Source organism: Giraffa tippelskirchi, chromosome 3 (assembly GCF_054371585.1).
Source record: "Giraffa tippelskirchi isolate mGirTip1 chromosome 3, T2T-mGirTip1v1.2.pri, whole genome shotgun sequence".
Taxonomy (NCBI): Eukaryota; Metazoa; Chordata; class Mammalia; order Artiodactyla; family Giraffidae; genus Giraffa; species Giraffa tippelskirchi.
Genome location: NC_137277.1, coordinates 166,984,058 through 167,011,081, shown reverse-complemented (window position 1 = coordinate 167,011,081; position 27,024 = coordinate 166,984,058). Strand labels below are relative to the sequence as shown.

The 27,024-nt window shown below is 39.8% G+C and overlaps 2 protein-coding genes across 4 annotated transcripts in view; one reads left to right on the top strand and one right to left on the bottom strand.

Annotated features, from left to right (window-relative positions):
• The window catches only part of EPHA4 (EPH receptor A4), a 163,103-nt gene extending 139,221 nt beyond the window's left edge, over positions 1-23,882 (top strand). Inside the window, exons 10-18 of one of the 2 annotated variants that reach the window (XM_081579276.1) lie at positions 606-719; positions 970-1,155; positions 5,109-5,170; positions 5,622-5,831; positions 7,685-7,834; positions 13,193-13,386; positions 16,397-16,552; positions 16,897-17,811; positions 23,344-23,882. In XM_081579276.1, coding sequence (XP_081435402.1) covers positions 606-719; positions 970-1,155; positions 5,109-5,170; positions 5,622-5,831; positions 7,685-7,834; positions 13,193-13,386; positions 16,397-16,552; positions 16,897-17,011 — 1,187 coding nt within the window. In that variant the 3' untranslated portion in view covers positions 17,012-17,811; positions 23,344-23,882. Of the gene's footprint in view, positions 1-605; positions 720-969; positions 1,156-5,108; positions 5,171-5,621; positions 5,832-7,684; positions 7,835-13,192; positions 13,387-16,396; positions 16,581-16,896; positions 17,812-23,343 lie in introns of both variants that reach the window. The other variant, XM_081579277.1, reaches the window with a different exon arrangement.
• On the bottom strand, positions 9,648-10,599 carry LOC145541814 (acidic leucine-rich nuclear phosphoprotein 32 family member D-like). Of its 2 annotated transcripts, XM_081579279.1 has the most exons (2): positions 10,269-10,599; positions 9,648-10,145 (listed from the first exon to the last, which is right to left on the bottom strand). In XM_081579279.1, the coding sequence occupies exons 1-2, from the start codon at positions 10,480-10,482 to the stop codon at positions 9,733-9,735; spliced, it is 627 nt and encodes a 208-aa protein (XP_081435405.1). In that variant the 5' UTR covers positions 10,483-10,599; the 3' UTR covers positions 9,648-9,732. The 2 variants fall into 2 exon arrangements, with proteins under 2 accessions (XP_081435405.1, XP_081435404.1); XM_081579278.1 differs by having other exon boundaries at positions 9,648-10,599.
• Positions 23,883-27,024: the final 3,142 nt, after the last annotated feature.

Here is a 27,024-nt window from a genome sequence, read left to right as displayed (position 1 = left end):
GGAGTACTAACCACTGGACCACCAAGGAAGTGGTGGTCCAGGACAACAATGTTCGGCTAACACATTCCAAATTCCCTTATGGAGACTCTCTTTCCCTCCATGGGATAGGTGGTTTTTAAAATTTCATCCTTGAAGTGTGAAGGCATTCCAGGAACTCTGTAGAGCTACAGCCTCTTACATAGTGAACAATTCTTGTTTACCTGCTAACAAAACACAGAGCGAGACTTTAAACATTTTCCTACATCTGTGCTATTTTTCTCATGCTAAGAAAACTTTTTCTGTGCTGAGTATTTTTAGATCCAGAGAATTTCAGTTTATTAGTGGTTCCCGAAAAGTGTTTGGGCTTCCCAGGTGGCGCTAGTGGTAAAGAACCCACCTGCTAATGCAGAAGATGTAAGAGATGCAGGTTCGATCCCTGGGTCAGCAAGATCCCCTGGAGGAGGGTATGGCAACCCACTCCAGTATTTTTGCTTGGAGAATCCCATGGACAGAGGAGCCTGGCGGGCTACAGTCCATAGCGTTGCAAAGAGTCAGACACGACTGAAGCAACTTAGCACACACGCCTGAGAAGTGTCCTGCCAACTTTTTGCATGTTTGTTACTCAGGTGTTAGAACTTACGTGGATCCCTTTACGTATGAAGATCCTAACCAAGCAGTTCGAGAATTTGCCAAAGAAATTGACGCATCCTGCATTAAGATTGAAAAAGTCATAGGAGTTGGTAAGTCTGTATCTATAAGCCTGCTTTCTATGTGAATATTAAATATATATATATGTGGATTATATAAAGGCATATGAATATATTGTGTGTGCCTATATATGTAAATAGCTGTGTACTTGAAATTTCCTTAATCTACATAAAACACCAGCACAGTGCTCAGTGTGTAATAAACACTCCACAAATGCTAGCTATTATTCTTTCACTTTTAATGTGTTTCTGGTTCAGAGTCAATTCTTTTTCTCTCCCAAAGGTGAATTTGGTGAAGTATGCAGTGGGCGTCTCAAAGTGCCTGGCAAAAGAGAAATCTATGTGGCTATCAAGACACTGAAAGCTGGATATACAGACAAGCAGAGGAGAGACTTCTTAAGTGAGGCCAGCATTATGGGACAGTTTGATCACCCGAATATCATTCACTTGGAAGGCGTTGTCACCAAATGTACGTGAGTCGCTCCCTTTACAAAGCCAAGTTAGAAGTTACTGGCAAATTAAACACACATTTTCTTTCCAGGGAAATGACAGATGGAACAGACCCACTGATTGCTAATAGGAGGAAATCAGTGCAGGACAAGTCATTAATCTTGTAGTCAGTTCTAAATGGGTCTGTGGTGTAGGCTGATACCCTATTTCCAAAGCAGCTTGTGTGAGATTTTAGTGAAATTAATACTGCAGATTTTTAGTATGCCTCGCCATCTTTCAGATGTTTGCTAGACCAAACTGATTGTCACAGGGTAGGCGCAAGCAGATGGTAAGCAAAATAAATTTTAAGTACTTTTCCTATAAAACACTACAGAACCTCGCCACACCTTGTGCTTGAAGCTTTGGTTCCAGATGCGAGGAGTGCATCCTGGGAATCTGTTATATTAGGGGATTTGCTTGTCTGCTCGGCCTGATTTATGGCAGTTGCAGTTCAGCACCTATTTCTAGTAACACCTGGTTGAACCTTCCTTTTTTTAGTCCATTAGCATTCGCTGAGCCTGTGAACCACGCTTCAGTTAAAATACAACACAGCTCAACAGATGCATTTTGCGGAGCAAACCCTGAATACATCTGTAAGGCTGGCTAAGACGCACTTATAAAGCACCACATGAACAAGGCAGGTGAAATGGTTCCTATTGAAGGTGGCTATATTCCAGAAGTCTTAGTACCTACTACAGTTACTACAAGTCAAGGATCATGTAAGCCTGGGGCTATGTCTCCAGGAAGCCAGTGTACCATTTGATTCCAGGTGCCTGGGAAAAGCATCTGCCGTCAACCGGTGCAGAGTGGTGGCTGCAGGGGGTGAAGTGGGGACGATTTAGAGTATAAACATTGGACATTAGGTCTGGGGCAAAGAGGTCAGTAACGTGCAAAGGTACACAATCTTTAGGCAGGGAAAATAAGGAATTACTGGAAAGTCGCGGCAAATTTACATTCATTTAGAGGTCCTCAGACTTAAACATACATCAGATTTCTGGAAAACTCATTGAAACACTTTCCTGGACCTCATCCTTGGAGGTTTGATTCAATGGTTAGGGACCCATGAGCTCACAATCTAAAGAGCTCAAGGTCAACCATGCTGTAGTCCCTGGGACCACACTTTGAATCTCTTTGGCCTAGTGACCAAAGATTTGCACACCATCTTCTGCTAGTAAATTGTGAGGTCTTGACTGGTTGCTCAAGCTCTCAGTGTCCTCATCTGTAAAATAGAGATAAAACTAGGACTTGTCTTACAAGGTTGTTTTGAATTAAATATTTAGGGTGTATGGCGTAATGCTTATATAGCAAATTAAAAAAAAAAAAAAAAAAAACTGTTAACTGTTACTATTATGTCTTAAGAAGTACATCTTTCCCCCAGCTTTGGAATCCTTCAAAAAAGGAACCTTGGTGCTAAGGGTATATAATTTTCCACCTAAGGTGAAGGCTATAATTAGCATAGAATAGCTCTATTTGCTTTTTAAGATTCGTTTTACAGACAGGATTTTTTTTTTCTGTAGCCTGTGGCCTTTGGGCTTGCCTGGAGCCCTTCACTTCTTTAATTAAAAGATAACATTCCCTTTAAATACTTCTGTAGGTCCATCTTCTCACAAGGAGGCTCTGTTCAGCTTGGGGTGTTTTTCCTGGGGCAGACAGTGATTTTTGTAGCACCTCTGCAGAAGAGAGAAGAAACAGGGCATCTTTGTGCTAAAATCCCACCCCGCTGCTCTAAAACCCGTAGCTATTACAGCTGTAACTGTTATAAATGACTGGATGCATTTGCATAATGCAGTTGTCACTGAATTAAAATGATTTAAAATTTCCACCAGAGGAGCTACCCCCTTCCCCCACCCCTCCCCTCCCACCTCTCCCCTCCCCACGGCATCCCTGCCTATTCTGGGGTTGGGTATGCCTCCACCCATGATCCAACCAGGACCCATTTTATAAGCTCCTCTGTGCCGATGGAGACATTCATCTTTATTTATCTTGTAGTGCTCATAGATTCTGACAAATGGATACTTTAGTAAACAGGAAAAGGAAAAATTGTGAAGATGATGCCAACTGTCAGATTAGGCGGGTGTGAAGCTGAAAAGGTGAAGTGAGAGTCTGAGTTCCTTGAGAAACTTTGTTAATGGACAGAGAGACTATAAATTCTCACCACTACCCCCGTCTCTTTCGAATCTTGTGCTCTCTTCCCCACATTTCCAGAGGGGCCTGGTAAAACGGAAGTAGGTGTTAATGCACCACCAGGGTAATCACCCTTTCTCATGAATTGACAAAGTAGCATTTGATAGAGGCAGGTTCATTAAAACTCATTTAGATGCATTTGTTCTGTGTGGTCACAGATGTAGAGAGTCAGTGAGTCTAAGGACTCGAGGCTTCCTATTTATATTGACCGAGGATGGAAAGGCAGTCAGGGACCATTCCCAGCAGCCAAGGGAAAAGAGATTCTATTCATCCTTCAGTCTACACCAAGATTCCTGCTTCTTCTGTCCACTTTCCTTCATCCCTTGTAAATAAAATGTCCAAGGTGTTGTTTTCTAATTCAACATGTTTGCCTTGGAAAGATTTCTTCGGCATAGCACTCAATGCATAATCAAAAAACAAATTGATAAATGGTACTTCAATAAAATTAAAAACTTCTGCTCTTCTGAATTTTGGCCTCTGAAATGAAGACATTTTCCCTTTCCCTATGCCAGTAGAGAGTCTAATTTGATAGGGGCTTTGGGTGGGAAATGTTTAGAATAATTCTGGGTATTTTCCAGCAATGACACATACTAGCCTAGTTTGCATGATTAAGTCCTAACCACAAGGACAACAATGAATATTTTTGATAAGTCAAAAATTAGTTTGATTTATCAAACTAATATTTTATTTTCCTCCCAGGGACTCTCTTTTATTCTCTTTGCTTTACCCTTAACCTTAGTAAAATATCAAAGATTTACTTCCGACTCTCTCTCCACTCCCACAAAACAAAAAAGTGGAAGTGAAAGTCGCTCAATCATGTCTGAGTCTTTGCGACCCTACAAATACCATTAGAAAGAAGGAACTTCAGATCTTGAGTCCACTGCCAGGGATTAAGAAACTAAAGAACCATCCTTATTTCCTAAGGTCCTCAGAAACAAAACAAAAGCAAAATGAAAGTGTGTCCCCACTTCTCCAAACCTTAAAATCATTTTGATTTCTTTGCTTACAAAGAGGACTGGGGTGCACAAATGTTCCAGTCCTGAACTAAAATTGCTGCTAGGATGAAATCACTCATTGACCCTTTCCTGTGATGTTGTTGCTGCTGCTGAGGTTGGCATCTTAAAGAAGCAAATAGACTGAGTGTATTGATAGATAGGAAAAGGGAAAAGAAAGGCTATGGCCCATGACCTGAATGAGGCTGGGGGAAAAGCTAAGATTGTACATGCTTGAGCTTTAAGATGAGTTCCAGGTAATGAAGTATTCAGCATAGCTACTGCTCCTGGAAACTTGAGTTTCTCTAAATAGGTAAAAAAACAAAACAAACTTTCTCTGTTCATTGATTCCTTTAGCATTGCACAATTGGCTCTTCCAGGGGCAAAATTAATTAATTATCCTAAAGATTTTTTTTTTTTTTTTTTTTGCTTTAAATGGGTCATTTATCTTCTTCTCCGTTTGCTTGAGAGAGCAAATACTCATCATATGCCCCTGGGTACTGGAGGCCACTTTAGTTAAAGACCTTGTCAACAAGCTACCCAAAGGGTTAACCATCCAGATGGAATTTAAACCTACTCGTCCTTTTAATATTTCATTCCTAGCTCCCCACAGCTGAGGCATAAGCTTGGCTTGTTTTAATTAAATTAGATCGCACAAGACAGGTGTCTTGGCAGGAAAATTGTGCACAGCCCATTTTTATCTCATTAACTGCAGTGCTCATCAAGGGTTTTGTGTTTTTCTTTCTGGAAACTCTAGGTAAACCAGTAATGATCATAACAGAGTACATGGAGAATGGCTCCTTGGATGCATTCCTCAGGGTATGTAACTACTTTATATTAAACCCAAGAATGTTGGTATTTAGAAAACTCTAACACACTCTGAATGTGTGTTCTGTTTGGTTGTACACAGACCTTTTTTAATGGGGCAGAGGAAGAAGAGGAGAAATAGAGAATGATGTGATTTTTAAAGGTTCTTTAATAGTCCATGTTCAAGGAGGGTAGCATTTGATTTACTTTTGTATTGTGGGGCTGTTGGAGCCATAGATTCATTACAGTTGGATAATTTCCATCTATCACAGGAAGCAAACCCAGCTCCTTGCTCATACTCTACTCATGAATTAGTGACTTTGGCCCAAAAGGCCCGGAAATAGTATTGAATTTCACTGCACACCGGATACAGATAGCAAAAAAGATCCAAGTAATAAATGCTTCATGAAAATTAATTAGGCTTAATGTTAATGAGATTGTACCTCATTCCTTGCCTCTGCAGAAGAATGATGGCAGATTTACGGTCATTCAGCTGGTGGGCATGCTTCGTGGCATTGGGTCTGGGATGAAGTATTTATCTGATATGAGCTATGTCCATCGAGACCTGGCTGCACGGAACATTCTGGTCAATAGCAACTTGGTCTGCAAAGTGTCTGATTTTGGCATGTCCCGAGTGCTGGAGGACGATCCGGAAGCAGCATATACCACCAGGGTAAGAAGGGTTTGTGACCTCTGGGCTTTGACTCTAATGAAACTGTTCCTCTCACTTGATGTTTAAGCTTTTTATGATATTTATAAGTTACTTCATCTTTCAGAGCCTCTTCATAGCCATGCATCCATTTTAAAACCATGTTTCCAAGAGAAATTTTGAAATACGTTCTAGATGTATGATCACAATTTAGAGCATCACTTATTACTGTATTTTTTCACACTTAATCTACTTTGCTTCCTTCCTTTCTTCCAGTTAGTTTGCTTTAGATTTTATACTTGGTTCCTTTTCATTATTTAAAAAAAAAATCTTATTTTAAACAAGACAGAACGATGTTTCTAGTCAGCTGCCTACCGAATCTGAGAATGTATATACAGGATTTATAAAACATTTACACTACACAAGGTTTCCCAGTATCTAATGGCCTGCATTTTACTACTAGTAGATAAGCCGGGATTAAGGCATGGTAAAGAGTTATCAGTATACAGTTAATGGCTTTGCTATCTTAGCTGGACAATCTGAATATAAGATACTAATGGAATAAACACAGAATCATAAAAGTTATTGGCCATTAGGGCTGACACTGTTAAAATCAACATGAAGCAGACCAGCCATTTTCCTCCTTTAATGCTAACCATTTTGCATCTGTAATAGTAAGCATCGGGGGTTTTTTTGGTATAGTTTGGTGTGTGTGTGTGTGTGTGTGTGTGTGCATGTTTTCTGGTAGTGTTCCGTTTCTATGGCTGTAGCTTTGATTCTTACACATACATTCTCCAGAATTCTAAGTCCATTCATTCAGGAAAGAATACACCTTTATCAATGCTAAAGACTTTTTATTTCCCCCCAGTAGTTGGAGAAAGGAAATCAGAAAGAAGCTTCTCGAATGATACATTTATATAGCCAAAATATTTAAGGAAGTCAGCATAAGTGTCTCACTGCATGGAACAAGCATAAATGTAATACAGTGTAAAGTATAGTGAATCAATGAAATTTATGGTACAGTTTAGTGCCCTCTTTAGTAGCCCTAATGAAGCAAAGAAGACTTTTAAATGATGTCCTCTTGAACAGTTTAAGGGTCTGAATTAAAGTTGAATTAATTTCCCCAGATGGAACCCTAAGAAATTTGAAACTCCATTAAAAATACCTTGCACATAAGCATCATCAACAAGAGACATTTGAGACCTTTAAACTTTTGGGGGGTAATATTCAATTGCTTTACCATTTTTGCAGGTGTCTTTTTAGAAAATTAAATAATCAAAATCCCACCCTTCCTCCATTAAAATCAGTAATGGCTCTAGCATCTGGTACTGTTTGACTTCCTCTAAGAGCCTGTTCAGCGTATTATCTTCTAGCTAAGTTAGGCATGTTTCTCATGTTCTGTAAGAGTTGGATGACCATGGAGTATATAGAAATATTCCTATTTAACTTCCTTAGCTCATGATTTCTGAAGCAGTACTAAGTATTGGTTTTGTGCTGCTGGGTAAGAGAATCCAACAAGAAGTCAAAATTACTGTCAGCTGCTCGTTCATTGGTATACACCATAGATAATGTGTATTTTGTAAAACTTAAAATATCCTTTCTACTATAATATTGCCTTAAGCAGAGCCCAGATAATAGGTTGGCTTTTTAAAAAATAATTAAGGAGATTAGTTGTTTACTTCCCTCTAACTTAAGAAAACATATGAGAACTGTCTCAACCTGGAACATTTTAGTTAGAATAAACAAGTATCTTGTGATTGTTTGGAAAGCTATCTCAGGAATGCTGTTGTCCTGCTTGGCACACAGTAATAACATTCAGAAACTAAAAGGGCACATCAGTATACTTGGGGAATAATCTAGAGCTTGAATGTTCACAGGGTGGCAAGATTCCTATCCGGTGGACTGCACCAGAAGCAATTGCCTATCGTAAATTCACATCTGCAAGTGATGTATGGAGCTATGGGATCGTTATGTGGGAAGTGATGTCCTATGGAGAGAGACCTTATTGGGACATGTCCAATCAAGATGTGAGTCTTTATGTTCTGAAATATATGTTTTCTGAGATGCAGGAAGTTTCATGTTACCGTATGATGGAATAAGTGTTGAGTGTGAAATGATACATTAAACTTCAGGGTCTTAATACAGATGTGTCTAGTAATCTAGCTAAAACTTATGGTCATTGATTTCAAGGACCAAAACTACAAAGCCTAAATAGTATAGTGTGGGAGATAGATTGATAGACAGATGGATGCATAGCTCAACTGATTAGTGATATGGAACAGTAGTTTTACTTGGTTAGCTTTCAAGTTCATACTGAAACAGAATTAAACTTTGAATGTTTAGAAAATGCAGGGATATATGAAAAACACATTTCACATGAAGTGAAATTGACATGAAAGTTTTATTGCAAGAAAACTAGTGAATATTTTAAAGCTGGCAAAGTTGTAATTAGAGCTTGCCCCTTGAGGACTCTAAAATAAAGCATCACTAAATGACCCTTTGTAAATTATGCACATCCCTTTAAATGTACCATCTGGACTACTTCGTATGGGAGTATCCACAATGCCTGCAATTTTAGAAAAGCATTCAATAATGACACTAATAAGATTCCAAAGTAATAGAATTTAATTACAAACATCTCCAGTGAGAAAGAGAAAAAAAAAAAAACAACCTAGACCAGGGGGGTATTCTTAGGACACTTACTAGCTATTTCTAGGAAGGTGTTAGTTCTAGAAGGGTTGGAAATCAGAACAAAATAAAATGGTCATTTTTAAAACTTTTCTAATATTTTTGGTGAGATGAAATATTAGCATCTAATGTGTTTACGAATGGGTGATACTCAATTCATCGATAAAAACTATTTTAGAAAAAGTTTTTGCTTTTTTTAAAATTTTCGCTGAAGTGGAATGTTACCTGACCATTTGCCTTGTCCTGAAACAACAGGATGTTGCAAAACCTTGACAATTAAGTGAAAACCAGGTGCACTCAAGATCTTGATGCTGGTTGCTTAATCAGTAGAAGAATGTTTAGAGCAATACAGAAGTTGATGTACTCTGTGTCCAGTGGGGCAAAAAGAATTCTCTGGCCAGATTAAGAGGGATGGTAGTGTTGACACTGTAGTACCTATAAATTATAAAGGAAGGTTCATAACAAATAGGAAGAAAGACAACAGCTAGCATAACTGATAGATAATTACAGACTGGAGACAGACTCAGCTCAGTTCAGTTCAGTTCAGTCACTCAGTCATGTCTGACTCGTTGCGACCCGGTGGACTGCAGCATGCCAGGCTTCCCTGTCCATCACCACCTCCTAGAGCTTGCTCAAATTCATGTCCATGGAGTCGGTGATGCCATCCAACCATCTCATCCTCTGTTGTCCCCTTCTCCTCCTGCCTTCAATCTTTCCCAGCATCAGGGTCTTTTCCAGTGAGTCAGTTCTTCACATTAGGTGACCAAAGTATCGGAGCTTCAGCTTCAGCATCAGTCCTTCCAATGAATATTCAGGACTGATTTCCTTTAGGATTGAATGATTTGATCTCCTTGCAGTCCAAGGGACTCTCAAGAGTCTTCTCCAATACCACAGTTCAAAAGCATCAGTTCTTGGGTTCTCAGCTTTCTTTATAGACCCAACTCTCACAGAGATAGACTACCAAAGTGAGCAGTGTGTAATCTACTGTTTGATATGATTATGAAGACACCTTCAACTACCTTTCTTTTTTTTTTTTTTTTTTTGGCAGTAAAAATAGTATTTTATTCCACCCCCTCCTACCCTCCCTCCCCCCACAACCCCCAGTACACTTTTCCCCTCTCGTTCCCACAGCAACGTTACAATCAGAAAAAAATAAGTTTCGGGGGGCGGGATTTGGGGGGGTACGGGTAAAAACAGTCAAATCACAATAGGAATTTTTCAAAATAGGTTATTCCACTTAGTCATCGTCTTCTCCCTCATCTTCAGGTTCTCGTTTTCGCTTCTGACCCCTTTCTTCTTCACCAAGTTCCTCTTCATCTTCCTCATCGTCTACTTCCCCGTCGTTATAACCTTCCTCATCCTCCTCTTCCTCTCCACTCACGTCCTCCTCTTCCCCTTCCTCCTCCTCGTCCTCGTCCTCCTCGTCTTCCACTACCTGAGCATCTTCATCATACTCTTCCTCGTCCTCATCCTCTTCGTCGTCGTCCAGGCCCTCCACGTAGCCCTCCGCATCTGAGTCGGGGGCCTCCTTGTCGTCCCGGTCGTAGCCATCAAGATACGTGAGCTGTGGAAGGAGCTTGAACACGTTTTCTCGGTAGTCGTTCAGGTTGGTCACCTCACAATTGAAAAGGTCTAAGCTCTTGAGGTTTTCTAACTTTTTCAGTGGCTCTATTGTGCTGAGGTCTTTAATTTTGTTGCCACTTAAATTTAGATGCGTGAGGTTCGGACACTTTTCTGCCAATACTTCCAGGCCCCCTGAGATTCTGTTATCACTTAGTTCAAGCTTCTTAAGTTTGTTTAACTTTGGTAAGTTTGCGACTGAGGTGAGACCGACATTGATTGTACTCAAGAACTCCAGTTCTTCAAATTCATCTGTGAGGCCTTCGATTTTGCCTTCATTCGACCAACAGTTGTCCAGGACGAGCTCTTTTACATCAGAGGGCGTCCTGTTCCGCAGCTCTAAATGAATCCGTTTGTCCATGTCCATCTCTCGCGCTCTCTCTCTGCAGAGGCTCCCGCGCCGGCGGAATTCAATCAATAAACCCCGAACCCACGGCCGCGCGTTTTAGGACTTTGAAGGCTCAACCAGCTCCGCTCGGTTCTCCTCAACTACCTTTCTTGTAGTAACATTTGGTTTTGAGTAAGAGACATGCAGAGAAACAAAGGCCAACAACCTAGAAGAAGGAATTTGTTGTTGTTTAGTCACTAAGTTGTGTATGACTGTTTTGCAACCCCATGGATCGTAGCCCACCAGGCTCCTCTGTCCATGGGATGTCCCAAGCAAGAATACTAGAGTAGGTTGCCATTTTCTTCTCAAGGGGATCTTCCCAACCCAGGGAATTAACCTGCGTCTCCTGCATTGGCAGGTGGATTCTTTGCTACTGAGCCACCAGAGAAGCCCTCAAAGAAGGAATAGTTCTGTATTTACTTATTTAATTGTTGTATATTTTAAGCTTGTCTTTATTTCAGTTGAGAGCAGCAGCCAAGTGCTCATAAAAGCAGAATATCTAAAGACGTCATTTTTCCCACCCTAAATAAATATTTTCAGACTTAGTTTTGACAGTTTCTATATTATATTAAAACAATTTCATTGTTTTAAACTTTTAGTTGTCTGCCTTTATCCATGTAAAAACATCTGAAGCCGATTCACCCCCACAAATATTATTGATCTATTATTCACATGCATTTCTCTCTGTGTTGGAGTCTGTGTAGAATAGCAATTAATAGGAAATGTAACTGGAGAATTACTTTCATGAGAGAATTCATTTGGCACATAGTGAATGGAGTCAAAGTAACAAAGTAACTGTTAAAAATATGTTAAATTTATCAAGTTTTTCATCAAGTTTGTTTTAATCATCCCCCCCTCCTCCTGCCTAGCCCCAGACATTTAGCAGTAAACTGAGAAAATATGCTCTGTTCACCCACAAGCCATCTTCCAAGCTGGCAGTGGATAGGGAGCTAGTGAAAGAATACTAAGCAGTCTGAGGGTTTATAACAAATTGTGTTCACCTGGCATCAGCCCAGTGTTGCTCACATTCCCATCAGTTCAATGTAAAATGTTTTCATCAAGTCTAGAGTCAACACCATGTACCTGGAAAGATAAAAGAAAGTCAAAGGATCAAACTGACCTAATATCATTGCCAGGAATAAAAAAAAGCATGTTCAGTAAATTAGCATATAGAAGTCTGCTTTAGAAGGAGTAAATTAATATTAATACAGTAGGAGGTTGGCAAAAATACATGGGAGAAAAGGATTCAGAGGGCTTAATAAATCACAAGATAATTGTTACATGGAAACAGTATCCTGGTTAAAAAGAACCACAGAATACTGCTGTATAGAAACTGGACCCAACTGAATTGATTATTTTCTGTTGAAGGCTGATCATTGAGCAATAATAGATGCACCACAGAGGAACTCTGTCATGGTCATTGAGGTGGCTGCAGCCGGTGGTGGTTTCACTAGGAACTATAATTTTTTGGGGGGTGGCAAGGAGGGTGGGAGGACTGATTTAAAAACAAACGAAACTTTTAAACATCCTCAAACAAAAGTACCACCAGAATCATATAGGATACTCATAAACAAAGCTTATGAGTAGCCAAGAAATTAAGAAGTAGTTCCCCTCTTTAACTTTGGCAGGAGGGATACCATATTGTTACTGGGATTCACATCCTGAAGAACGGGGGTTTAGAGAAAAGTCAATGAGAAAAATATTGTTGTATCTGTGATGACAATTAGAAAAGTCAGAATTAGAAGAAAACTATGGAATGACTTGTCTTATTAGGCAGGAGAACCGCTCTGGTTAGTAGTTGTCACCTACCATTATAATTGCCTTCCTTAGATGTGTCAGGGTCCCCTTAAACTATAAATTGCTCAAAGAAGGTTTTTTAAATTATTATTTTTAGATTTTTTAATCTAGCTATTAGCACTTTTAGCAGGATCAGCTGAGACCAAGAAAGAGACACAGAATTGATAAATTATGCATTTTGGTCTTCCAAAAGTAAAAATGGTGGGGCATCTGGAGGGCTTGAGGAATGTGCTAATTCAGAGAGGTAGTATCTTCTGAACTGAAAGATGGGCTCTGATATTGACCCATCAGCTGTCTGAGCAAGAGGACACAGACTTGGGACTTCCCTCGTGGTCCAGTGGTTAAGATATGCTTCAAGGGGTGTGGGTTCCATCCCTGGTCAGTGAACTAAGATTCTGCATCTCATGCAGAGTGGCCAAAATAAAAGAGGACACAGGCTTAAAGTGTCGCAAAAGGACTTGTATTTTGGAGGCATCCTAAGAAATATCTTTAAAGCCTTTAACTAAGCTAAAATCTCTTTTGCTAAGAGCATTTAGCTGATAGAAGAACAGAGAAGGTCACCAACCTTTGGTCTCTGGGGGCCAGGCCAACACCATGGGGTTGATCTGATTGGGTTCTAACCACCTTGGAACCCTGATGCATCTTCACTTTGGAGTTCCTGATGGGCATTGTCTGCCATTTGAGAACCCCTCATAGCAACAGCTGGCTTCCCTGCCCTGTTGCCAGCAAAACTCAGGTCCAGCTCTGGCTTCTGTGAAGGAATTGGAGCCGTTCCCACACTCAAGCTTGCTGGCAGCTTAATGGACAGGGAACTTGCCGAGCAGGAGTAAACCTCTAACAACAGATTGCCTGGCAGACTAACATACCATTCTGTGGGGGTTTTTTTTGCTAGGTGATTAAAGCCATCGAGGAAGGCTATCGGCTGCCCCCTCCAATGGACTGTCCCATCGCACTCCACCAGCTGATGCTAGACTGCTGGCAGAAGGAGAGAAGCGACAGGCCGAAATTTGGGCAGATTGTCAACATGTTGGACAAACTCATCCGCAATCCCAACAGCTTGAAGAGGACGGGGACCGAGAGCTCCAGGTCAGCCCTGCTTCTTAATAGTGATGTATGAAAGAATACCTCAGAGGTGGCACGCAAGTGGTAACTCACTTTAATTCCTGGCTTTTAGTCAGAGGCCACGTCACAGTTGTCTGCAACGTGGGTGGCTTCTTCCTCCTCGAGTGGAGTATTTATGGTAGTTTTCTGTTCACCATTTTGAAGAGCTTTGTACCTGTCAGGCCTCAAACAAAAGTCAGAAAAACAAATTTTTTAAAAAAGCAACAAAGGAAAAGCTCAAGTGCTTATTTTGTGAGGCTGGAACTGACAACTTAGAGGGATGAAATGTACTTTTGGAAGATAGTCAGGCTACTAGATGCTATATTTTGAAAGGGGAAGAAACATCAGGAACAAAAAATAAGGATTCCAAGACAGCTCTAAGTTGAGTTAATAAAATGTGAATTGAGGCAAGAGATTCACCGGTTTTGGTTCTTAAAGTTGCTCTTTTCTGAGTCTTTCAAGAGGAGAAGGAAACAGGATCAAGGTATCAACATGCAGGTGAATATTTGAGAAAAGTTTTAAAAATTAAAATGATTGAACCACCCATAAAATAGTTACTTCATTGGAAGGGGCTTCCCTGGTGACTCAGAGGTAAAGAATCCACCTGCAATGCAGGAGCCGCACAAGAGGCAAGTTTGATCCCTGTGTCAGGAAGATCCCCTAGAGGAGGGCATGGCAACCCACTCCAGTATTCTTGCCTGGAGAGCCTCACGGACAGAGGAGCCTGGCAGACTACAGTCCATAGGGTGGCAAAGAGTCAGACACGATTAAAGCAACTTAACACGCATATATGCACTTCATTGGAAAGGGCAAAAAAAGAAGCATTCAGTCCGGAGAGAAGATAAAGATACTGCAAGTGACCTAAAAGAAAATCTCCCATCATTTCTGGCCTGTTTATAGTTTTTCTCTTCCCCAAAAGGATGAAAATAGGTGGCGCTAAGACCTCTTTTCCAGGTGTAGTTAGTTTCTTCTATTCCAAGGTAAACCTCCCCCAACTTTTAGATCTCCAACTCCCGATCCCATGTATTTTGTCTGAAGGTCCAAGTCCAGTTCTTTGGTATTTGAGGCTTCTCCTGGTAGCATAAACTTTTTAGCTGCTAACTCTGTGTAATGAGTGCTTTGCACCAAAGGGCAGAACAAATTGGGTTATTGGATACACTTTTCTCACTTCTGAATTTTTCTCATTGATCGTACTTACAGAGCTTTGATGCTTCTTACTGCTTGCTAATAATGGGATGTAGTATAGCGTGGTATGTGACTCAGCACCAAATTAGGCAAATGTCACGGTGTTCCACAAAGAGCACAAAGGCTTCCAGAACAAGCTTGAGAATGACCCTTAGAATTAATTAATACTGAGTAAGGATATTTTCATTCTAAGGTCATTTTAACCTTGTCAGGTACCTAGTGCCTCCATGTTGCTCTTCTACTGCTCTTGGTTAAAGTTAGAAGTAAATGCAAATTATTTTTTTTTTTGTCCGTTAACAAACATTCCTGGTAAAAATTCAACACTAATATCTCAAACTCTATGTGGCCATATTTGTTACTGGCTCAAAATTTGGAAAGAATGAAATCTTGATTATTATTACCATAAAAATCTGCAGAATATTACTTGGAAAGTTTGATTTAATTATATAGTGGACAAAGAGAAAGGTCATAAACAAGCTATTATTTGGACAGAACTGATTGATAAAACAAGTTTTTGTTAATATACTTATATAAAATAGAAGTTATGCAAATCAAAACAACTTAGGTAAAAATTAAAATGAAAAATGGATTGGATTAATTCTACTATGTAGAAAGTTAAGCCATTAGATGGGCTTGATTTTTTTTTTTTTTTACAAGAAAAGAATTTTTTTGGTTGAAAATTCAGGATGATAATATAATTCTGATTTAGATGTTCATGTTCAAGGAACATAGTCACAGGATAAAAATCAGATCAAAATGTTAAGGACAACCACATTCTGTAATTTCTATGGAAAGGAAGTTTAAGAAAATAGAATTTAATAAGTAGCAAGGTTGCTATGCAGGTAATTACAGTGAAGGTGTATAAAATACCCTATTAATGTTTATCCTATGATTATTAAGTAGTTTGATGATCAAGATGACTATAATTTACTTAATTAATATTTTCCATGAATAGGTTATTTATTGTTTATCAATATCGAGAAGGATGACAGATCACTTACCTTGCACTCTAGTTGCTCTTGATGGTGATCTAATGAAAAACACCTGGCCTGAGAAATGCATCAACTAATAAATAAGTTAATAAGAAGTGCTTAGAATTTGTTGAAATGATTCTTTAGGAGTCCCAGCAAAGGAAGACAAGAAGCACATTCCACAATCCAAACAGTGATCAAAGTGGCCATTCTTCCTGCCAGTCTTGGCACACGTGCTGGTCAGGCTGGGTTGATTAAAGAGGGGATTAACTCCCTGCTGTCCCAAGTTTGTTTGAATGAACTGAGCCTGCCTGCAAACCTGGCTGGAAACATGCCGGACTTGAACTCTCACTGTTCTCTCTGTTTCCATCAAGTCTGGCAGGTTGCAAGCTCTCAGTTTTCCTTGCTTATCCTTCACTAAGGTTTCCATAGCTGCTGAACTAAAGTCTGTGATATTCTGTCCTGGCAGGGACTGTCTTTCTGCAAAGACTGAGCAGGTTTCAGCAACAAGGGTCGCCCCCGTCACCCACCCCCCCCAACCTTTGCCCCCAGGCTAGGTTGTTAAAAGACCTGCTCTGATCCTTAATGCATTAAGAGGTCCACATAAAACAAATGCAGGAAATGAAGTTAAAAACAAGTAGGGTGATTGAGACATGCTTTTGCAGCTTTATGAAATTAGGGTTGAAAAATCACATGATGACGTTTGTCGCTGGTGATTCTATCTAAAGTCCGTTCTTGGTACTTTGGTTCCTCTCTCCTGTCTTGGACCATCTGACTTCTGAGTCATGCTGTCTCACTGATAATTCTTATCTGTCTATACTTTCTCATTCCATTTCCAGACCTAACACTGCCTTGCTGGATCCAAGTTCCCCTGAGTTCTCCGCTGTGGTATCAGTAGGCGATTGGCTCCAAGCCATTAAAATGGACCGGTATAAGGATAACTTCACTGCTGCTGGTTATACTACGCTAGAGGCTGTAGTGCACATGAACCAGGAGTAAGTACTCAGCGATGTAACACAAAGGGTAAATCTAGATTTAATAGTATTTTCCTTTCCTTTTTTTTTTTTTTGCTTTGAGCTGCATAATCATCCTACTCATTTTTCTTTTAAAGAAAACTGGAATGCCTTTCATTTTGATTGATTGAATGTAATTTTGCACAGCCTCTATAAAGCACCTACATTGTTGCATTCAATTGCTTAATTAAACATTTTAATACACCTGCCTTGTTGTGCTGTATTAATTGTGGCTGATTCAAATGTGTGTCTGCATGAAGCCCGGAAGAGATTCTCAGCCCTCATCATATTTTCCTCTCCCACTTTTTTTCTCTCCCTACTTACAGTGACCTGGCCAGGATTGGCATCACAGCTGTCACACACCAGAATAAGGTCTTGAGCAGCGTCCAGGCAATGAGAACCCAAATGCAGCAGATACACGGCAGAATGGTTCCAGTCTGAGCCAGTATTGAATAAACTCAAAACTCTTGAAATTAGTTTACCTCATCCATGCACTTTAATTGAAGAACTGCACTTTTTTCACTTCGTCTTCGCCCTCTGAAATTAAAGGAAAAAAAATCTGCAGCGTTGCTTGGTGTACAGATTGCTGAAACCGTGGGGCTTACAGAAATGACAACTGTCATTTGAATTAGACTTGGAACAAATTGTTTCTCAGAAGTACATCCGTCCATCACTAATCTGTAAAATAAATGTATCTATATAAATAGACCACTGCCTCCGAGTTTCGATGCCGTATTTGCTGCCAGACGCTGAGCTTCTCTGAGACATCCTCGATCGTCTCTTCATTTGGAATTACAACCGTAGTATTTTGTTTGTGGCATAAACTACAGTCCATCCTTCTTTCACTGGAATGAAGACCGTGCCCAGGACCATTTTTTGAAAGGACCCAGTTGTAACTTTTAAGACTTGGTTCGTACAATGGATAAAACCTAAGTGAATGTCATGTGATTCATCAGTGTTGCTGCCCTGTGCTCCGGCCACCTGGTGGATTATGACGACATGAAGGGCTGGAGAGGAAAGGAAAGTGGATTTTAAAATAATAATAGTAATAATAAATCCCAAACACCATACCCCCTTCCTGGGCAAACAAGGGGTTTTGGGCTCGAGGCTGTGCCATAAAAGTCTTATTTGGGAACTCTACAAACTTATCGTAACTACCTTATGGATAGTGGATTTTGACAATCTTGTGTAGGGAACTTTGATACTTTCCTCCTTTAAAGAAGCAAGCCCAAATCTACAAGGTAAGACAAAAGAACCAGCAATGAGTCTTTCTCCAGTGAAAGTGTTTTTTAACTTTATGTTATTTGAAACACTAAGCAGTAAATATCTATCATGCCTATCAGGTAGTTTGGGTTGAGATTTCAATGGGAGAGGAGACCCAAAGTAATATGGCTTCTCTCCTGTTCTTCCAGGAAGAAGTGAAATAGAAACCATATGAGGTCAGGACAGCATCTAGACCTCCACTGGCTGTGCTTTCTTTTGTACTGTGAGGGTCCTCTTGCCCTTCTGTGCCCTTCATTCCTGCCACAAATGGTTATTGAGCATCTTTTGGGTACTGGGTAATAACCTCTAACCTTATTGGGCCTGCATGTGTTCCAGTCTTTGGAGAATTTTTTCAGTTGAGGAGTTCTGGAAGGTCTTTTCCATTGGTTTCATTTCCTTTTTTTTTTTTTTTTTTTGAGTATTTGATATGTACCATACCCTTCTTAAAATTTAATTTTTTTTTTACATTTTAGATTGGAGTATAGTTGATTTACAGTGTTGTATTAGTTTCAGATATACCAAAAAATGATTCAGTTATACATATACATGTGTCCATATTTTTTCAGATTCTTTTCCATTATGGTTTATCACAGGATGATCAATATAGTTCCCTGTGCTATATAGTAGGTCTTTGTTGGTTATCTATTTTATATATGCATACATGCTCAGTTACTCAGTCGTGTCCAACTCTAAGCGACCTCATGGACTACAGTCTGCCAAGCTCCTCTGTCCCTGGAATTTTCCAGGCAAGAATACTGGAGTGGGTTGCCATTTCCTCATCCAGGGGATCTTCCTGACCCAGAGATCAAACCTGAGTCTCCTATGTCTCCTGCATTGGCAGGCAGATTCTTTACCACTAAGCCACGTGGATAGTACTGTGTATATGTTAATACCAAGTTCCTAATTCTCCTTTCCCCGCCTTTTCCCTTTGGTAACCATTAGGTTGTTTACGAAGTCTGTGAGTCTGTTTTGTAAATAAATTCATTTGTATCATTAGTTTTAGATTCTATATATAAGCGATATCATATGATATGTGTCATATTATAGATTCTACATATAAGTGATATCATATGGTATTTTTCTTTCTCTGTCTAACTTACTTCACTTGGTATGATAATCTCTAGGTCCATCCATGTTGCTGCAAATGGCATTATTTCATTCTTTTTACAGCCAAATAGTATTTCTTTGTATGTATGTATCCATTCCTCTGTCAATGGACCTTTAGGTTGCTTCCACACCTTAGCTATCGTGACTAGTGCTGCTATGAACATTGGGGTTCATGTATCCTTCTGGAGTATGTTTTTCTCCAAATACATGCCCAGCCATGTTCCTGTCCTGCTCTAGTGCCCCTGATACCAAACTACATCAGCTGGGAGAGATCTATCTAGATGGCAACAGTGAGACTTGAAAGTCACCTTGACTGACTCATTATTAGAAAGTGACCAACTGAAAAAACAGACTTTTCACCCATCAAGCCCAGTAGCCTTAGGTGCTTCTGCTTTAATCCCGGAATTTTCTTCTTAAAACATGTGAGTTTAAATGATTATGTTCATTCCTAGAAGCAAATAGCCTAACTTTTTTGACTGGACAGATTTTAACTTTCTAAACTCTTCCTTGTTATCACTTTTAAACAAGAGCTTGGTTGATTTTAATGACTTTTTTTCCCTCCTTGGTTTTATCCTGAAAGCTATTTCTTATAGAGCAAGAAATGTTAAATTTGATGCTGTCAAGTCATGACAGTTTAGTAAAAACCTTTTTGCAACATTAGTTGTAAAAGCTTTTCTGTTTAGAAGGAATGTGAAATTTGCTTTTTAAACTACTCTAAGAATTTTTGTTTTATCACCACTTTTGCTGAAGTTTTGGAGTTCTGGATATTCATGTTGAGTTGACAAATGTGAGGGAAGTCACTTGCTTTTTTAAAAAGAAATTATATATTTTCTTTCCTTCTGTAGAGCTTTGGGGTATTTTGTTTTCACTTCCCATAGTCCCATTCAAGTAGGGTCCATTATAGTGTTATCCTATGAGTAAAAAGAGAATATTACCTTGCATACATTGAATAATTAAAAGTTTTGCTTTCTTACAATCAACAGTGTAAGACTTGAGGTATTTTTCTAAACATAGTCAAAACAATATTTTTATTTTTTTGAACTTTTTCTTTTGTACTAGGGTATAACTGACTAACAATACTGTGATAGTCTCAGGTGAACAGTGAAGGGACTCAGCCATACATATACATGTAACCATTCTCCCCCAAAACCCCCCTCCCATCCAGGCTGCCACATAACATTGAGTAGAGTTCTATGTGCTAAACAGTAGGACCTTGTTGGCTATCCATTTTAGATATAACGATGTGTACATGACTGCCCCAAACTCTTAACTATCCCTTCCCTGCTGGCAACCAACCCAAGGTTCCTTTTCTTAATCTGTGAGTCTCTTTCAAAGCAGAATATTAAAAAAAAAAAAAAAGAGTGTGCCAATTCTAAAGTATCCTAACACATTAATGTTATATACTGTGTTGGAGTGGATTTGTTACATCTCAGCAGGTATCTTGGCAATGTTCACATGGGAACTGAGAGAAAAGTGAAATATGAAATTCATTCAAAGGTTGCCCTCTGAATCTTTTTTTTTTTTTTTGCTCGGCAGGTAATTTTATTAAATGTGGGTTGGGGATGAGGACAGCCCTCTGAATCTTAATTTTGACACATCGTCTGAGTTTGAGTTCAGGCCAATGGAAAGGCCCCAAAATGGCTAAAATAATATCCAGTAACAGCAAAAGTGGAACTCCACTGGTTCCAGGAAGCTACCCACATTGGAAGAGAGATTGAGGACAATAGGAGTTTGTATTATTTCTCAGGGTGAGGAGCCAGACTCTGGCATCCAGACAGCTTAGATTCCAAAGCCAACCGTGATGTTGACACTGGGAAGTTCACCGTGTGTTTCTTTATAACTCCGTTCCTCCACCTGTAAATTAGAGATAATGACACTTCAATAGAAACACCTTTCCCAACACATGGTGTTGTATATATGTCATGCTCAGATGACATAGAAAAGAAGTGTTTTCTTCCTCCAAGTTATCCTAAGTGTTACTCACCTGTCTTTCACTTGTGAAGCCAAATGTTTGGTTGCAACAGGCTGCAGCAGGGTGAAGTGGAGTTCAGTGGTAGAGAATCATCCAGGTGATGCTTGTTCACTTTCAGTGGGTTTATGAGGGTTTGGGGGTAAGTGCTGCTGCTGCTGCTGCTGCTGCTGCTGCTGCTGCTGCTGCTGCTGCTGCTGCTGCTGCTGCTAAGTCGCTTCAGTCGTGTCCGACTCTGTGCGACCCCATAGACGGCAGCCCACCAGGCTCCGCCGTCCCTGGGATTCTCCAGGCAAGAATACTGGAATGGGTTGCCATTTCCTTCTCCAGTGCATGAAAGGGAAAAGTGAGAGTGAAGTCGCTCAGTCGTGCCCGACTCTTAGCGACCCCATGGACTGCAGCCTACCAGGCTCCTCCGTCCATGGGATTTTCCAGGCAAGAGTACTGGAGTGGGGTGCTGTTGCCTTCTCCAGGGGGTAAGTGCATATCTATACAAAAGGTGGAAAATCACTCCTGTATTATTCAGCCTTGAAATGTATAAAATTGTTATTTTATAATTGGAAAGAGGGAAACGGTCAATGAAAAGAGCTGGTTGGTAAAGACACTTTGATGTCTTCATGACCGACTCAAAGGAACAATGCTTTTGTTTATTTAGTCACCACGAAAGTCACATCTTTCACTCCTGATCCCACACAGAACCACGTGCTTTGTCTGGTCTCTGTTCAGCAATTCTCCACCATAAAGAGGTTGCTTGAATTCAAAGAAGAAAAGGTTTATTTTTCTCCCTCATTCTGACATCAACTAGATACAAGTCTCCACATTCCCACACTTCTCATTACCAAATCCTGTCCTTTTCATATACACACTGAGTTTCCAGATAGCCTACTTAATATTCCAAATATATTTATATCTAGGTGTTCAGTGAAGAAGGAAGTTGGCAGACACAAAGGAGATAAATATGTTTTTGAGATACCTCTCTCCTTGAAGGATGGGGTTTCTAGGAGCAAAAGAAAATTATCTTCAAAACATGTGCATATCCCTATGGAGTTTGTTATTCTGCATTAGAGTCTTTAAGGTCAAATTTGAGTCCACTTTGTCCTTCATGTAAATAAATCCATATCTGTCTGACAGAGTTACTGGCTTCCAGAGAAAAAACAGTACAAAAAATAAATCTTATCCTTTTTCTTTCATTTTTTTCATAATTGTCAAAAATGAATGATATTGATAAGTGGCTTGGTAGTTATGCCCTTACCCACATTTATAACTTTAAATTGCTTAAGAAGTAATATCTATCTGAAAATTTATAAGAAAATTTTATTATTCTTTCTCCAAATAAAGTATTTTCTGCAAGTTTAAATAATGGTCATTTACCACCAAGAAACTCAGTTTTATTTATCTCCCTCCTACAATAAACATGCACATATACAAAACAAGCAGATAAATGGGTTTGGTAAAACAGGGGAAATTATCTGTCATGAGATGCATTTTGGTCTTAATTTTGCTGTACATTTGAGGCCAGCAACAGCTTACCATGATCACTGTGTTTGGAAATATAGTCCAATGGGCAGTCTTGATGGAAAGTTATCAAAAGAAAAGAAGAAGAATTGTTTCTTTTGGCTTGAGTCAATTCTTTGATGACCGAGAGGACAGTGATTCCATTGCATTGTGCCAGCCTCATTGAAGTCTAGGTTGATAGGGCGACTGTGGATTGTTAGCTCTTGGTGGGGTTCAGTCTCAAGACCCCCCTCACTGTACCCATGGCTTGGGTCTCCTCTCTCTACCTGTTATGTGCAGATTGCGTGGATCCTTTACTAATCAGATATTTCATTAGAAGTCACTTTCTCTTTATGAAAAATACCTAATGCTTTTTATTTCATGGTTGGCATTTTTTTTTTCAATTATATTGTTGAGTATTGATGGATTGGGATGTTTCCAGATGTGTCCCAGAATACACCACTTTCCTATTTGGAAGGACTGGGACTTTTTAGAATAATACAATGGGCACTCTTTCACCAACTCTAAGTCCTTCTTGCACAAACGAACCATAACAGGTCAGAATTTTTATTTCGAAGAAAAACTGTTCCCATTGTGGGTAAAGCCTGGCTGTAGACTCAGACTGGGTGGGTTCTAATTCCAGCTCCTCTACTTCTGAATGTATGAGCACAAGCAGGTTGTTTAGCTTCTCTGTGGTTCCATGTCCTCATCCATATAGTAGGAAAATGAATAGTATCTTACTCAGAATTGTAATGATTAAGATGTTAATAAACTTTTTTCTTGTTGTTATTTTAGTTATCATTTGTCAGAAGAGGAAAGTAAGAATTTATGATCTCCCTCCTGAACTCCTTACCTAGTCATCTCTGTACTTACATGGGTTGACAACTGGCTGGCAAGATCAGTTGATATTTTGTCTGAAGTTTTGTTCTTTTCTCTACAGGGAGTAGATTCTGCTATCTCGGCCTCATAGCCCTTCCTGTTGATTACAAAGCCCACAGGAGCAAACAGAACACACCCTCCTCAGTTCCTCCTGAACGTGTTTCTTCTGCTTCTCCTATGACAGTTCTGGAGCAAAGACACTGATGAAACGAAACTCATTGATGAAAAGAATATGTTTCTGACTTTCAAATCCTCTTTCCCGGTGAAAGAAACAGCAAACATTCAAGCTTCAGCATCTGTTCTCCCATTGCACTGAGGAATGTCCTATCTGGCAGCACCAACTCTGCAGAGCCCTTGTTCCTGAACTCCTTCGGTTTTATTTATATGTATTTCCATATCTCATTCCTGTACGTCCCTGCTGCATTGGTGTGGCAGCAAATGACTGAAGGCTACAGGTTTTACCACGGACACCAGGTCAGGTGCCACCACGCAGAACAAAGCCAGTTCCCATGAGCTGCCTATGATATGCATTGCTGAAGTAACGTTATACCCAGGGTGTGCCATCACAGTGATATAAATATATTTTTTTTCCTAGACTAACTATGAGCTGACTATCTCTTTTGATGTGTGTACATAGGTGTGCCTGTGTGTACGCGTGTGTATGTGTGTTTGAGTATATAACCTCATGCTTAGAACTGCCTGTGAATGTTGTGGAATGCTACCCATGGAGGGGTCTGGTTTGCCACCTGTTCTGAGATGAAGAGCCACATGAGACAGTGGGCCTGGAGACCGTGCCCTGTCCCCTTAGAACGACAGCCAGGAAGCATTAAATGTCCTGTATCTATACGTGTATTTTGTAGCAGCCACCCTAACCTTAATAAGTCATCCTACAGCTTTGGACAGAGGCATTTTCACCTTAGTGGTGGAGTGATTTTAGAATATAAATCCATGCAGGTGACAACCCAGCATCAAAATCACAAATTCTGATTGAACTCCTCATCTGACTCACCAGTTGCTTGGTGGAGGGAGAGAAGGGGATGGAATTTGTCTGGTACCCCCCAGTGGAATACAAGTAGCCTTTGTTTTCCTGCATAAATGGACTTGTTGAATGCGAACAAATATATGCAATTCATATACTTTCGGAGATGAACGTAGATGTGTGTGTCGGCTTCGAGATGATGTGTCCTGGATTAATACTTTGTCTCCCAGTGTCACAGAAAAATACATGCCAGTGACTCTCGAGGTTAGCATAGTTGGGATGAAATGGCCTCAAGCAACTTCAGGTTCCCAGCGTACACGGAAAGTTCTGCCGTTGTGAATATGCAGCTAACTTCTCTGGCCCTCAAAGGTGCATCAGCCTCCTGGAATCTGAGGTCCAGTGTGTGAAGATTCAGTTTTGGTCTGATACATATACCAAACTCCAGCCAACACACTGCCATTTTTCATAATCGGAGTGGCTGCCTTGCTTATTCTAAGCTATGGTTGCAGAAACTGTGGCCATTTGTATAAGCTATAACATCAAATCAGGGAAAAATGAGGAAAAAATTCTAAACCCTATGTTGTTGAATAAGTAGAGAAAATCATCAATAAATATTTATTGCATTCTGACAGGGTGTATGGCATTGTATTCTCATAACTATGCCAGAGTGACAAAGTTAATTCGCCCCTTTTGGGGGACTTTAATATATTTTTAAAGGGATGTGCCTATGCATTGATGCCTGAAAAAAATATGTATAAAGAAATGAGGTTGAATCTCTGAGCGGGTTTTCTTTCCCCAGAGGTCAGGGCAGGAGACCAACTTCAGGGGCTGTATCTGGTCCCAAGAATGAATGCTGCCCTAGTGAATGCAGATGCTAAGTCATGCTCAGATGCTAAATCATTAGGCAGCATTAAGCTGTTCCCCTGCACCAAATTAAGTAGCTTCACCATGTGTTTGCTGGCCCCAAATTATTTTTAACAATCTTAAGAACGAAATGCTTTGGTGTGTTTTACAAAGTTATTTTAAAGAAAGGTTATGCTCGCTACATTGCTGGTGTGTGTGTTTTTGAGACCTCTTGTATTCAATCTGTGAAGGATATGTGTATTAATCCATACACACTTATAGCCTCAATATTTGTCTGAAGACACTTAAATTCTGACGAGTAAAGGAAAGTTCTAGAAGCAATATTTTCACTTCTTAAACATTCTCCAAACAACATCAAGCATTGATACACACTGAAGAGTGCATTTATTTTTTTGTATCACTCCAAGTATGTTGGAATATGCAAGGACTGTGGTTAAAATTAGAATGTACAAGGCATATTATAATTTAGTTCATACTGAAGCAGAAATTAACAGAACAATGCTTGGTTCATACATTTTCCAAAATTTGAACAATCTCTTGAGTTAGACATAGAGATTTTCTATTTTGTTTTAATTTGTCAAGGTATTTTTCTTCCCTTCATGAACTTTAGGTACACATAACTTATGTCATTTATTTATGGTCTTTTATACCTAGTTTGTAAATTGTAAAATAGCAAACTAAATGCAAAGAGTTTGCATTTGAAAATAATAAAGTAGTTGCCGTATACAAACCTGGAATCTAGTTGTCTCTTTTCAACAATTTTTGCTACATGCATGATGTTTCTAAATTAATTAATTGCTGGTTGGCATTTGGTTAGAACCAAAATCTTCAATTGTAAGCATACTTATTTAGAAAATAAAAAGCATTTTGACATCTAAATGGCCCTTGCCCTTGAGAACAGCTTATTAGCAAATCTAACAGATTCCGTAAGATCCTGTATCCCATTTAATTAAGACCAAACTTTAGTTGGAATTCAGGCTGCATCTTTTACTCATCATACTAGGGCATGTGTCCTAATCTCCCTGTGCCCATTTTTTTTTTTTTTGGTGGAATGGCAATTATAATGCCAAGAGCTTTTATAAAGACTAAATATATTAAAACGTTAGCACAGTGTCTAGCATCTAGCTAGAACTCAACAAACAGTAGCTTTGATGAGGAGGTGCTAGTGACATAAATTGTCTTTAAAATTCCCAGTTCTGCACCCTCTCTAATACCATTGCTACTGATCCAAGTGACCAGCTATGCATCCTTACCACAGGGCTTTAATCCAGAATCCATAGACCCTTGGGGCTTCCCTGATAGCTCAGTTGGTAAAGAATCCACCTGCAGTGCAGTAGACACCAGTTCAATTCCTGGGTTGGGAAGATCCCCTGGAGAAGGGATAGGCTACCCACTCCTGTATTCTTGGGCTTCGCTTGTGGCTCAGCTGGTAAGAATCCGCCTACAATGCAGGAGACCTAGGTTCGATCCCTGGGTTGGGAAGATCCCCTGAGGAAAGCAAAGTCTACTTCTACCCACTCCAGTATTCTGGCATAGAGAATTCCGTGGACTATATAGTTCATGGGGTCGCAAAGAGTCAGACACAACTGAGCAACATTCACATAGACCCTTGAGGATACACCACTGGAGCGCGAAGCTTCCAAAAGTTTTCCTAAAACATGGTGCAGATTTAATGATTATATGTGTGTTTTGATGGGGAGAAAGTTCATAAGTTTCATCAAATTGGTGTGGAACATAAAAATATGAAAGGCCACAGTTTTAAGAATGAATGTTTGCCTCATGATATTATTTCATTCAACAAGCTACCAGTGACTAAGCCTCTATTAACTGAAGATCAGACTCAAAGACTTATAATAAAATCCTAAATGCAGCTGGCTTCAGAGAGCAGGGGTGTATGTG

Excerpts from the sequence above, each read along its gene's own strand:
- LOC145541814 (XM_081579278.1), bottom strand. The coding sequence starts at position 10,482 with ATGGACATGGACAAACGGATTCATTTAGAGCTGCGGAACAGGACGCCC.